General features: G+C 38.1%; 1 protein-coding gene across 2 annotated transcripts; it reads left to right on the plus strand.

The window, feature by feature from the left end:
• Positions 1-5,934: 5,934 nt before the first annotated feature.
• aktip (akt interacting protein) lies at positions 5,935-12,927 on the plus strand. Of its 2 annotated transcripts, none has more exons than XM_028578899.1 (10): positions 5,935-6,183; positions 7,414-7,538; positions 8,671-8,879; positions 9,068-9,132; positions 9,815-9,915; positions 10,266-10,354; positions 10,772-10,870; positions 12,056-12,163; positions 12,251-12,311; positions 12,521-12,927. In XM_028578899.1, the coding sequence occupies exons 2-10, from the start codon at positions 7,491-7,493 to the stop codon at positions 12,626-12,628; spliced, it is 888 nt and encodes a 295-aa protein (XP_028434700.1). In that variant the 5' UTR covers positions 5,935-6,183; positions 7,414-7,490; the 3' UTR covers positions 12,629-12,927. The 2 variants fall into 2 exon arrangements, with proteins under 2 accessions (XP_028434700.1, XP_028434692.1); XM_028578891.1 differs by having other exon boundaries at positions 5,939-6,183; positions 8,668-8,879.
• The last annotated feature ends 1,822 nt before the right edge of the window (positions 12,928-14,749 follow it).

Genomic DNA, 14,749 nt, shown 5'->3' on the forward strand with positions numbered 1-14,749 from the left:
ACACACACACACACACACACACACACAGAAACACACACACACACACACACACACACACACACGTCTATCAACAACATAAGACAGGAAATTACGGGCTCTTGTGAAGCGAAGTCAGTAAAGTGAAGAAGTGGCATTCCATTATTTGAGCTCTGGCACAGACTGATATGACTTCTGTTGGATAAAGGCCAACTCAGAAAGCGGGTTTCAAGATTTTTGAAAAACAAGGGAAAAGGGGCTTTACATATAGGTGGCCAGGTACGTTTTAGACTTATAAATATAATTCACTGGCTTACAAATATCTTGTGGTATTGGGGCTTACTGTATCCAGGATGTACACCTTAAGTTTGACAATAGGAAAGAAACTATGAATACCAAAACTAAACAGCATTGTGATTATTGCCAAACAAAGGCCGAGATCACACATTCAGTACAATAAGGGCATCAAAATGTTGCTTGCACTGTTGATTAATGCAGCCCCATCCTGCATTTGGTCAATTATGCTATGATGTTTCGCCATATGGAGAATGATAATCACACCATTGCTGTTTTATCATTATATAAGATCAGAATAGTCGACTGAAGCAGTCCACCACATGGCTTTCTACTTCTGAACGATGACAAACGCAAAAGGACCAAAACGTATACCTGCTGCCTCAACATGACACTCAACGGGAGACATTCAGAAATTTCACCTGCCAACACCTGGGCTTACAGCTAGAGAAATATCTGCATATGACAGACCAAGCTGGGCTTTTTTGGATCACTCCTGCTGCCAAGCAATAATCATAAATTTAATTTCCAATCTGCACTCCTTTTATTAGTTTGGGTGTTATTAAATGAGATTGCTTCATCTTAATATATTTCCAGGGCCTGTGAATGTGGCTAGGAGCTGATATTCAAATGCAATAACATGGCCTGTACTTAGTGCATGGCACTAATAAATGCCAATGTATGATGCATATGAAGACAGGGCTCAGCGGGGAAGTCGCAGCGGGCAATAATAATGCTGTGAATGTCGTTCAGAGGTGAGATATGCCTGAAGAAGCCCAGGTGACCTACATACAGAGATAGGCAGGATGGAAGTGCTGAAGAGGAGAGAGGCGGCTGTTCATATTTCCATGTATTTTATTAACTAGACTAGACAAATCCCCAAAGAATGTAGACACCAGCTTTGGTACTGTACGTCAGAGAGAGGACTATGTAAATCACAACCATGTGGCTGGCCTTTAACCTCTCCGTTGGACGCTTGCAGGAGACCGACCTGTTGGATCCAGCTTTCTACACATGTGTACTGTTTGGTGTAAACACATGATCAAGGAGCTACAGGATGTATGCGTTGCAGGGCTTGGTTGTAGTGTCTCACCTTTGTGGGGTTAAAACTTGACGTCTGTCTTTTTCCTATTTTATCGCTGTAACCTGACAACTGCTATAAATATTATATATATTATTATATTGCAAAGATTGAAGCTTAGGAAGCTTAGCTGCGGCAGCGAGTGACCTTTACTTTTATTATGAATATTTCTATTTCATCGTTATTATAGAGTTAAATCTATGCATATGATCAGCACAATGGATTTCTTTTTCATTAGTTGTGTAAAATGCCATTCAGTGAATGGAGGGGCAGCCGGGGCTGCCTGCCAGATTACCCCTCTCCCCCACTGGAGGGATCTGACAATTGGAATTAATATGCGTGGAGCTTTCCCTCTCCATTTGTTGGCTGAGGTTTTCCTGGAAACTTTATCAGGGGTAACATTATCGAGAGCTTTGCCAAGAGCTTCTTCATCATGCTCACATCCGAGCCTGGCCAACACTTGTCACTGTCAATCACAAGGTGATAATACACAGATGATTCTCTCATTTGGTTTAATAAAATCTCCAGGCGTATTTGAACTGCAGTCATTACAGCAAATAATTGGTGTATTGAGGTTTTAGCCACGCCATAGCCTCAGGGATAAGGAAAGACTATTGCTATATGAAGGATTTGGTTGATGTTTTTTTTTGTATCCTTTACTCCCCAGTTGTTCATATTTCTAAAATGAATATTACATTAGAATCTAGATTTGGCTTTCTTTCTTTAAACTAACATTGTTATTATATATTATCTGGACATGGAGTCATCTTTTTTCACTTTTTTATGTCTGCACTGTCAAGACAGGTTTCACCAGGGACTGCCAATTGTAATTTTTAACTGTCATTTAAACCAAATTGTAGACCTGAATCAGTGGGCCTAAAATCCTCTGAAGAAATGGACTGACAGAAGGGAACATATTTCATTTTAAATTTGAATTCGAGCTCAAGGCATGTAGCTGGAAAAAACTGCTGAAACCACAATATATAAATATTTCAGACAGAAACAATCAGATAATAAAATATCCCATTACAACATTGATCTACATGGCAAATATAAAAAGGGATCTGATGCTTACTATTCAAATTTGTGCACTAGAATTGCTGTAGTGTAGCTTCCAGCTGCACTTATCATATTTTCTTTTTACTCTTTACAAGTCGTTTATATTTTAATTTAAATAAAACTTATTGCCCAGGAAGGGTATGTTAATTGACCTACCCCCCTAGAGCCTTTGCTGTAAAATGTCCAGTATAAAAGACAATCCAGCTCCAACGGGTCACATATTCAATTAGTTAATCCAATCTCACCACTTTAATTACCTTCATTAGTATATTTGTTTGACCACACAAGGTCACAATAGTTGATTAGATAAAGAATCAATGGCAAAGACAAAAAAAAAACTCATTACAAAAGCAATGGTGTGGATATTTGCACCCTTGTTTGTGTCAAACAGTTTATCTCAATGTCGATGAAGGCAAAGCAGGCATAAACTTATTTGTTTTGAGGTGGTCTTTGATTTGTACATGTCAAAAGAGTGATGGTGACCTTGTGTTGTTGGCTGCCCCAATAAAGAAGCAGGACACTAATTACCTTTGTCAGTGAAGTGTACTTGGACAATATACAATCAGATAACAATAATGGAGTCAATAATTTGTATTTACTCTGAAACTTGGACAATGTCATTTCTCCCAATTAATGCAATCACCCATGCATTAAATTAGTTTTTTTTTTCCTCACCCAGAAAAATAATTAGGGGTAATTGTTAGGAAATCAATCAATCAGCAGAATGAACTGCCAATGAAGCGTGGTCAAAACTAAAGAAATGTGTGACACAGATGGCTTGGATGCATCTTACCCTCAAGGGACTTGTGCTGTGCACTACACCGAAACATTCAAATTAAGGCAATATAAAAGTGTGTATTATATTCATGTTTATCAGAGTGCACTGAAGCACTTTTAGAGAACTCTAACTTATGTAAAAAAAATGAACAGATAATGTATAAGATTAAAACATACAAAAATTAAAAAAATATTGATATATTAAAAATATTGACCAGATAGACTGACTCTGCTGTTCTCTCGGTATAAGAACTCTATTTTTTTTTTACCTTTGGAGAGCACATGATCTGGAAGGAAAATCTTGATGGTGTTTTAAGCCCCCAACGTCTCCTTCCAGGCAGCGCTGCTACCATTGACTTCAAGGCATCTAACCCTAACCTTAACCCTAACCCTAACCATAACCATTGCCTAATCGACTTCAAGGCAGCGCTGCGACCGTTGACTTCAAGGCACCTAACCCATACCCTAACCATAACCATAACCATAACCATAACCACAACCTAATCCTAGTGTGAGACATTGAGAGCTTAAAACACCGATAAACAAAGAAAAATGCTAGGCCTTGGGGATCGACCAATATTTGACAATTAGCAGATTATCTGTATGTGTTTTATTTTACAGACCACATAAGTTAATTAATTAAAAAGTGCGCTACATTGGCTCCGCTACAGCTCTGTAAGCTGTCTGCAACACCTGCAAACAAACTGTTAGCATGTTTAAAACTTCAGTAAGCTATTTTTGTTTTCATGTTTAAAGTTTCAGTTTTATTAAATAAGTGCCTAAAGCATTTAAACAAACTTCCAAAATGTTAATTTTGACTAAAAGATTTAATATTTTACTGTAAATGCATATATGTTCCAAATATCGGTTATCTGTTTCATTAACTACTAATAATCAGTATCCATCCTGAAAAAACAGTATCGGTCGACCCCTAATAGGACTGTATTAAAAAATATGTCAACATAAAAAAAAAAAACTTATATAGGCTAACCTTAATAAATCCTAAAGCTAACATTTCGTACTCTGTACTTTAATATAAACTTTAAAAAAAAGTTAGTTAGTTAGTTTAATCAATGGCTCTATACTAACAATATTTAGTATTGAGGGATGATTTTTGAGGCTGTTTTTTTTTTTTAGAATTCTTTTGTATTGCTATTTTATTGTTCTATTGTGTCACTACTATATGTTATTGCTTATTTTAGATTGTGTTCAGCACTTTGGTCAACTATGTTGTTTTTAAAGTTCTTTATAAATAAAGGTGGATTGGATTGAATTGGATTTCTTCAACCTTTAATGTAGCCCATACTCACCCTGCGTTCATGCCACCTCGGAATAACCATAGACAGTATATAACCATAGGGAATAACAGGCACCGCCCCGTGGTTACGTTGTTTTTCCGACTGGTAGCGTTCACATTATATACTGTCTATGTTCACATGGTCGGGATGCGAAATTACGAATCCCACTATGGCCACGCCAAGACCCGCCCTACGAAGCAGCTCGATTGGTTGGGGTTAGGCATTTCACCTCGAGTGGTTAAGGTTAGGGTTAGGGGATTGGTCAGGGATAGGACCTGTACATGTAAGCATGGACGCCTGGCCAATAGTAGTGTGTGAACGCTATTGAAGGGCGGGTCTTGGCGTGGCCATAGTGGGGTTCGTAATATCGCGGTCGGGATGCGTGCTCTTCTTCTTCTGTTATATTGCCGTTTGGCATAACAACTTTTTGCATTACTGCCACCAACGGTGGGCCGTAGCCGAGAGCATCAGGTGTGTGAAAACATGGAGGCCACAATAACAAAAGATTTTCTGCTGTTTTCTTATGCGAGCATCCAAACAGCACATCGACAGGTGTTTGTTTGTGTTATCTGCAGGACAACCAACGGGAAAGGACACGGATAATGTGTTTGTTTTTTTATACGTGGGCCTATTTATGAATAATTTGAAACATATTATGTCTGTGTATGTTTCTTGGAAGAGGCATTTGTCCACAATAAACAGTTTATTGTCATTAAAATATGTTCAGTGACCCAAAGTCGCCGACATCAAACGTCAGTTGTCAACAACGCGTCACCAACTGGGAAACTCGGGTATCAAAATCCAGCCCGAGTTTCCGACCTCTGATTCCCACAGGACGTTACGTGAATTGTGACGTTTTCACTCGGAAAAACGTTTTTCCGATGTCCATGAACGCAGGGATAGGCTATGATAGGGTAAAATATTTATAGCCATTAACCATTCCAAAGAAACAGCGAAGTAGGAATATTTTTTAAAGAAACGGGTCAATGCGATTTTGGGTATAATTTTATAGAGCTAAATACTTTGAATTACAACTTAACTTTTGCTAAGCTAATTCATTTAAACATGTTAAACATGGGTGGCCACGGGGTGATAGACAACAACCAATATACCTTTTCTACAGCAGCCATCTTGACATGTGTAGGAAAAGAACAAGTGTAATCAATAACATCAAAAACAACTGGATTCCATTTAAATTAGCTATCTGTAGTTCCAAGGCCCCTCTATTTTGCATTCTGGCTCGATGTTATGGCTTACTGGGAAAAATAAAATTAATATTTTCTTTCTTTCTTTCTCAAAAGAAAAACAGAGCAACTAGCTAATGTAGGCCTACTGTTTAATTGACAACGAACCGGGGTTTAAGCAATGGGTTCCATTATGTCAATGGTTCCATCCAACGTTTTTTTTAGTAAATAAGGACTCTTCCCTTTCAAGTGACAGAAGCGCCAGCAAATCAAATGCGAGGACGTTTATTCCCTAGACCAATGACAATCCGTACTCTTACACCAAAACGCCCTTCATTAGTTAGATTGAACTCTAGTTTCTGTGTCTGTCAAATTATTTAGCTACCTAGCCAATGTTAGCCCTGGATGACACTCAAAGGAATGGCGAGCAGCTGAGCAGTTTCTGCCAAAATTACACCGGGACACACGTTAACATCTCTGTTAAAGGGACTTTTACAGCTCTTTAGCAAATACGGTGAGTTAGCATACATCACTAACTAAGCTGTTTTACTTGCAAGGGCTAAAATTAAAGGAATAGTCAATTGACAGCCCCAAAGGTAACCTTAGCATTGTAAGCTATGTTATATATAACGTTAACCTTAAATGAGTTCAGGAAAGCAGGTGAGTCCACGTCAGTGTGTGGACATTTAACATTAACTAGTCTTGCGCTTCGAAAGATTATTTAGTCACATTTCCAGCTGTCAGCTAACGTAAGTTAGTTTAACGTTAACTAGCTAGCTAGCTATCTAGCTAATGTTAACGTGTTATGGGTATATAACAGTGCTAAAGTTAGCACTGTTATGTTATGGCGAAAGACACGATACTTAGCTAGATAACTTGTTAGAAATGCCACGATATTAATAGCAGAATTTATTGAAATTAAAACACGGGTCTCTAGTGTTGCCGTCCTACGACAGCATACATTAGTTACACATCAATACTTTTTAAACGTCGACAACTGCTAGCTAGCATACTTCATCAAACAGCCAAGTTAGTACCAAGCTAACCTAGCTAACGTTATCCCAAACAATCATTTCAGATCTTCGGACGGAGTTGTAGCTTTTACCATTTTTCACTTTGTAGTCCGTCAACACGTTAGGACATTTTAATGTTAACTGTCAAATTGCAACGATCGATTTGGACTACGGAAATTAGGTTTAGGTGAACTCAGGATTATTGATGTCCTTGAAAGTGGTGTTATTATGAATGGAAGGAAATATCTATTTGCGTTTTTGAAAGGTACTGGTGTTTTTAGGAAAATGTAGTGTATTTGTCTGAATAAATAGATATTGAGAAATTGTCAATAGGAGGCAGTAATGCAACGACTTGGATGCCAACTGCCGTTAAACTCTAAAGAAGAAGAAGCAACGATCGATTGCTATAGTGTTGGCTAGATGACATCAGATCAGTATTAGCAACGTACTTGATTGTGTTTGTTTACAAGTCGTGTGATAGATAATTTATTTATCCCCGGAGAAAAAAATCACGTGTCACAACAGCGATAAACACTGAACAAAGAATAGTGCAGGGAATTAATCAAAAATACAAGTACTAATATAAGAGTTAAAAGTAAAAGAGTAAAATATGCCCTTTTAAACGTGCATGCATACAATATGCAGGTTAGATGTGCATTTGGATGTTTGTATGTATTTGATCTCAAGTGCAGCCCCAGTCACTTGTTTCACGTGTCGGTATTGCATTACAGCAGCGGATGGCCTGGACAGCACTTGTCGTGGGGCCTACATAGAAAGAGGGACATCAATCTGAACCTCTGAATGAGTAATGAACCTTAACCCCTTCTGGAGCATGTCTGCCAATACAAGTCGCAAGGTAAAGTAGAACACATTAAACTATAATGCTACACACTTATTTTCATTTTTGAGAATATAGTCATGATAGTTTTTCATCATAGGTCCTATTACATCGTATGTTAAATTTGTATGTTTGTTGAAAAACCAGGGGAGTTTAAACTGATTGACATACCATGGAGTTTTGACTTTCTCTCTCAATAAATCGGAATACTATATCAGCATCACCAACACTCTGTACACATGAAGATGATGTGTCTGTACTCAGCAGTCACAACTTTGTTTCAAGTTCTAGACAAGTCATTTGATTTTGGAGAAAGCTGGCAAATGGTTTCCAGTGTAAAACTCTGTACTGTTCTGTTAACAGTGTTTTGTTTTGAGCAATTCCAGCCTTTTTATTTGTTGGATATCTTCATTCTTTCACCTGCGTATTCATTTTCCTAGGAATCTCTGTAAACCGGAATTGTTACACCTTAAATTAAAGGTGTGGTCTCCCACTCCTTTTTCGAAAACTCTCTATTAATGCTAGAATATTAGTAAGCATTAGCCTACTTAGGCTAGACCTAATTTCCACAAACAAACAGGAGGGGAGGTACATTTTAGCATGCTGGTGCAACCCGGGTGAAGTAGTGAGTAAAATAGTTTACCTTGAGCATGGGTGTGAGTTAATCATTTTCTGCCTAGTCAGGAACATTTTAAACATCATGTAGTCAAGTCTGACTTCAATGAACATGCAGGCTAAATCTGTTACATTAACACACTATTCACTGCAAACATTCCTGGAATACTTGTCGTAGTATCAGCAGTGTTCGTTGTGGCTTCCTGATGCATTCCTGGCATCATGCTGCTTTGTGCTCCATGTGTACAGTTCTGAACAGCATCAGTAAGATACAATGATAGTTGTACTTGAAAGTGCTTGCTGTTGTCTAGACACTTCTTCCTGATAAGCTGCAAACAAATGAACAGTGTAACCTGAGAGGTCGGTCACAGCACATGGTTACTACCCTGGGCCATTTTGAGTGTGCATAATAGTTCATAAACAGTAGCCTTCTCTAATCTGGTTCTCAAGACTTGCCTTCTGCATGCTATTTTTAACTTTTTTTTCACAGCTGAAATGTTGAGATTCCTGTTATATTTTTCATACATAATAGCAGAGATCTGACGTCGAGGAACAGAGTGGGCACAGGGAGCAGAGAGCCAGCCCGGCCCGACTGCCCTTTGGCAAAAAGCAGCTTCCCCCCATTCCTAAGAATGCAGCCCCCATTACCAAGCCTGCATCAACGGGCACCCCAGCCCAGTCAGCCAATGGCACACACGCCTCCTATGGCCCTTTTTACTTGGAGTACTCTCTGCTGGCTGAGTTGTGAGTATTGGACCACTGTCAGAATTCAAAGTTCATTGTGTTGGTTCTTATAACCTTGGCACTTGTTCCTTTTTAAAATATGTTTAATTCATATGTATCCCTTTATTTGGTACACAAGAAATAAATTAGTTCCATGCATGTTTTTCTCGCTTTTGTATTGATCTGACTTCTTGTCATGTGACCTCCAGCACACTAGTGATTAAGCAGAAACTCCCTGGAATTTATGTGCAGCCATCCTACAAATCTGCACTAAGTAAGGACGCCCTTTTTGAAGTTGATGCCTGTTTCATATATACACTAATAAAATGTGTCCACTTCCTTCTTGAATGCTAAACACCTACTTTAAAGGTCCCATGACATGGTGCTCTTTGGATGCTTTTATATAGACCTTAGTGGTCCCCTAATACTGTATCTGTCTCTTTCCCAAAATTCAGCCTGGGTGCAGAATTACAGCCACAAGAGCCAGTCCCACAATAAACTTCCCTTAGTATGTGCCATTTCTGTGTCTGTAGCTATTGAGGAGGAGAGAGAGGGGGGAAAGGTGGAGGGTGGGGCCTTGACCAACTGCCACTTTGCTCGTTTGAAAGCCATGATGTCTCTCTCTCATGGGTGGGTCAAATTCTCTGGGTGGGCAAAGCAGAGAAAGGGGAGGTAACCTTCCAGATCGGCCCATCTGAGCTTTCATTTTCTCAAAGGCAGAGCAGGATACCCAGGGCTCGGTTTATACCTGTCGCCATTTCTAGCCACTGGGGGACCATAGACAGGCTGGGGGAACGCATATTAATGTTAAAAAAACCTCAAAGTGAAATGTTCATGCCATGGGACCTTTTTTAATAAAAAAAGATAACTAAACTGTCTGTGCATACACTGCATGATTCATACCTGTGTTGATGGAAGTAAAAATTCTGAACTACCATATGTCTCCACCTATTTAGTGTGGTTTGGGGTCATATTCATCAGACATGGCTTGTACCAGGATGGAGTCTTCAAATTCACAGTGTATATTCCAGATAACTATCCAGATGGAGAGTGTCCTGTAAGTAAAGTTGTGTGTGTGTGTGTGCATATATATGTATATATGTGTATTTTCTATCAGGAAATACTTTTTGGGCATCCAATCATAGTCTTATTTTGTGCTTAAGGTGATGATTTTTTGGTGGTCGTTTTTTTTTTTTTTTTTTTTTTTTTTCTTTAAACCGTTACACTACATATCTTATTTTCAAAAGAAGTTAATGGGTTGACTGTCCTGGATAAAATGTAAGGAGGACTCTAAAGAGCCATACCGGTTGACAAATTATCTTGAAAATGACCCTTTTTGTTACAGAACACTCATACAATGTTGTTGAGGCAAAACTTCAACCATCTCTTCCTTATGCTTTATTTCAGAAATTAGTGTTTGACATCCCAGTCTTCCATCCTCTTGTTGACCCTGTGTCTGGAGAGCTTGATGTCAGAAGAGCTTTCAACAAATGGAGGTATGCTTTCTGCTTTTATGCTTATGCAATTTACTTTCCTATTTTCTCTTTCAAACATGAATATTTAAGTGAAAATTAAATGATTCATATTGTGTACTAAATGCCACCCCGTCTGATTTTCTCCATATCGCCAAGCCCTAGTGTTCAAATCAGAGTAAGAATAACTTGGAATATCCACCTAATTTAATATTCTAACATATTTCCTCACTTAGATCAAGGTCATGAATGTAACTACAATTCTATGATCGTATGCTGTTCACTTTTAGTGGTGGTCAAAGGAAAAAAAAAAAACCACATTTTACATTTTCAGCCTTCTTGGTTTTCTCACATCAAAAAACATCACAAGATTATATGCACCCATATTCCTGGCAAAAAGGTTTAATGATGTTATCAACTCCTTATGTCGTGTTCTTGTAGACGAAATCACAACCACATCTGGCAAGTTTTGATGTATGCACGTACAGTTTTCTACAAGATCAATACCACGGAACCACTCAACCCAGAGGCGGCTGTGCTGTGAGTATCCAGGCCTCCTTTCAATTGTTTTGATCCTGAAGGAAGAGATGAACCATGAGGAAACGCCACTTGCTCTCCTGCTTGCTCTCAAGACCTTTTTCACGTTTTCACGCGAGCCGTGGGCCATTCAGACAGCCGGGCAGGAAGTGAAACAGCGAGAGTATCCAGTCAATTCACCAAAAGACACCCCCCCAATATCGTATATGTCTCCTTAACAACACCACGGACGATGAGAGATTCATCCTGGAGGTGGAAAAACATAATGGACCTCACAGATCTTTTTTTATAAAGACAACGCCAGAAAAGAGAAGGTGTAGAGTTTAACTGTAGGAGTGCTTGGAGTGGAAGGTACAAACTAGTTAGTAAACACCTGATTGTTGTGTAAAGTACATGTAGAGACAATATAATCTGTGAGTCAGGCAGCATGATGCGCCGCTTCTGAGACACTCCTGGTGTGGTATGGTGCGTGGCGGAACAAAACCGGAACAGCATCACAGACGCGCCCAGTGGAAAGTCGGTGTTAGACCTGCCAAAATGTCTGCTGTGAAATACACTCAGTTGCCGGTTTATTAGGTACACCTAGCTCAAATTAATGCAGTCTTATACAACACTTCTCTAATAAATTGTGCCTTCATGACCGTAATAGTCAGCTTTTGCTGAAACTGTTTTAGAAAGGTGTTGATTCAGCTGTACTGCTGTTGAATTGTATTGCATGATACAGAGAGTTGTTTCTGTTATTTAGCCTACCCTCGTTGATATGAATGGAATGAACAATATTAGTGACACCTGTTAGTAAATGCAATGCAATACAATTCAACAGCAACATCACAATTTTGTCATTGCTTTTCACCATAGAATGTGATATAAACCAGAAATATGATGGATATTGTTTACAGGCCTTTGAAACATGACATTCTAAAAACATAAAATAAATGTAATATCTGTAAATTAAAAAGGGACCAGGAACTCCACTCTTTGTGTTCCTATCCATTTTTCTTTCCAGCTGCCTGCTGTAGCTTTCTACATGTAGCTCTATTTTTCTCTTGGCAATTCATTTTGCAGAGCCATATGCAGGTCTTTTAACCTCCTCCACAATAAAAAAAGGTTTGGATTTGCTTTAGGATTTAGTTATAACGCATGCCTCACATGTTATAAAGCATTACTGTTTGTTTTTTTGACTTTCAGATATGAAAAGGATGTGCAGTTGTTCAAAAGCAAAGTGGTGGATAGTGTGAAACTATGCAACAGTCATCTTTTTGACCAGCCCAAGATAGATGATGCCTATGCAATAAGGTTGGTAAACTGTTGCCATTTTTAACATACCACAACCCTAGCCACGACAAGAAAACAAACTAATGTCCTGTCTTATCCATTTGATAGTTTTTCGCCATGGAACCCAGCTGTTCACGAGGAAGCAAAAGAGCGGATGTTCACATACAAAGTAAGTTTTAAAAAAAAAAAAAAGAAAGAAAATAAACTACAGAAGTTAAACATCTGAGAGTGTTTTGATTGTATATGGGCAGGACAGTGCAGTCTACTGCCAGAATTAAAACCAAAGGATTTGGTTAATCTTCGGTGTGAGCTATACGCATTTTTTATTGGTTGAGCAGTTCCTGTTATGTAGCTGCTAATTTGCCTTTGTTGCTCTAGAGACGGCCTGAGGATCACCACAAGGGAACGCAGGTGTCGGGGCTGTCTTGGGTGAAGCCTGGTTCGACGCAGCCCTTCAGCAAAGATGAGAGTCCTCCCCAGAGCTGAACCTGCACTGTCGCTGCAGCAGCCACTAGAGGGAGGCACAGCTGTTTATTTGAGCTGGATCCATGAAACAGTTGGGAGAACTCTTCTGTTAAATCTCCACCTTATTGCTCAGCTTTAAAAGCTTTGTAGGCATTTCCTCAAACAGCTTTAGAATAAGGAAAACGTTTATTATATGTAAATCGACGATGACAAATGGATGTCCGTGCAAACATCATTTAGGCTGTGATGCAATCAAAGAGCTTTCTCATTTAGATTTTCAGATCCATGCACATGTGGGGCTAGTTGATACAACATTCTGTCCCAAAAGGAGCTGAAAAGTATCAGTAAAGCATTCATACGGTAAGTATAGTGGACTACATGATCTCTACCACTTGTTAAAATTGGCTCAGGACTGTTTATTTGTCAGACTTGGAATGTTGTCAGTCCCAGCTGTGTGAATGACACCATCCCTCCCATTACCTAATTAGCTTGACATGATATGTTTTATATTTGCTTCTTATTGGACAATGATTTATTTTTAATCCCACTGTGTAAACTATTGTCTTACATAGTTTAATATATATATATATATATATATATATATATATATATATATATATATATATATATATATATATATATATATATATATATATATATATATATATATATATATATATATATATATATATATATATATATATAAAGCAAAGCAGGCAAGGTTTTAAATGAGATGCTAAATAAGTAAGCTCATGTATTTTATTTTGTCGGAATTTAAATTAATTTTTGAATATTTTATGTACCTTTTGGCTGTTGGTTATTAAAGGTTTGACGTGTAAATAACTGATGCTGTGCTAAGCTTTGAATGTTAGAGACCTGTCTACATTGAAGCTTGGATTTTCTAAGTGAATATTTTTGGTTTTCTTTGCAAGTGTTACTTAAGTTTCCTTACAGATCTTTTTTTTTTTTTTTTTTTTTTAAAGACACAAGTCAAAGAAGTTACTGCATTAGTCTGAAAAATCAGGAATGTATTTTATTAAGGTTCAGTTAACTAGTTTCTGAGCAACACAAAATTAAGTGTTGTCCAGCAACAAGAATACACCTTTTTGGGGTGTGCCAGACAAATGTCTTGTTTTATATAATGTCTTTATCTGAAGAGCGCTCTTGCTAATTTTAAGTAATATTGCCCAGCCACTTTCAATATTGTCAAACTTAGGGTGTGGAAAAATGTGTGGGAACCCAATAAGGAAAGTACTATTTTGGTATAGTAGAAATGGTGCTGAAACTTGTTTAGATCTATTTATAGCTGCTGTGATAGGTAAGGACATAACAAAATCCCTGTGTACTTCACATACTGGCATTAGGGTTGTCGGCATCTTTAAATGTCTGAGTTTGAATCAGTTACATATTGACCCATTCCTGCTCCAGTTTGTGAAAGACATTACTGAAAAGATGACATGAGATTAAAAAGGATTTTCTCTGGAAAAAAAAACTAATTCATAATTGGAGTTTTTGTTATCACACTTGTGGATTGCCATAAATGGTTTTACTTATTTGAAATACCTGATGCAGAGCATAGATTATATTCAGACCTTTCTGGAATTAAATAGTTCTATTTCATGTTTCCAAGTTGGATATTGCTCTGCAATTGACTCAGACCTGCTATGTTCATTGCAGGGGAAGGGGCAAGGGAAACAAAAAGTAAATATGTTCAAGGTACATTATTATATGGTCTACATGGGAAGTTAAACCGTTGTATAATTGTAGTTGTAACTTGTCACATAGAATCATGTCCACCCATACTCCACAGTATGTAATACATTGAAGGATACTGAAGACCATTTAGTGGTTATTTATTATAAATATTGATTTGATCTATCGGGGAGTCCTTGCAAAATTGTAATCAGGACAAAGTATTTTTTTATTATACTTGTGTGCCCTTGAAGATTAAACATGTCACGAATTGCATAAAATCAACATGAACACACTATTGAGGACGAAAGATAAATACCGTATTCCAAATTGGAACAACTTAATTTAGGGCAGTATGTTGCCCAGTCAGCCACCAGAGGTCGATCTGTACCCACAGTGGAGAGCAGGTCTTCCACCCATGTCATGTTTGCATTAAGGAGAGACTCCGGT

This window comes from Perca flavescens, chromosome 1 (genome assembly GCF_004354835.1).
Source record: "Perca flavescens isolate YP-PL-M2 chromosome 1, PFLA_1.0, whole genome shotgun sequence".
NCBI classification, from domain to species: domain Eukaryota; kingdom Metazoa; phylum Chordata; class Actinopteri; order Perciformes; family Percidae; genus Perca; species Perca flavescens.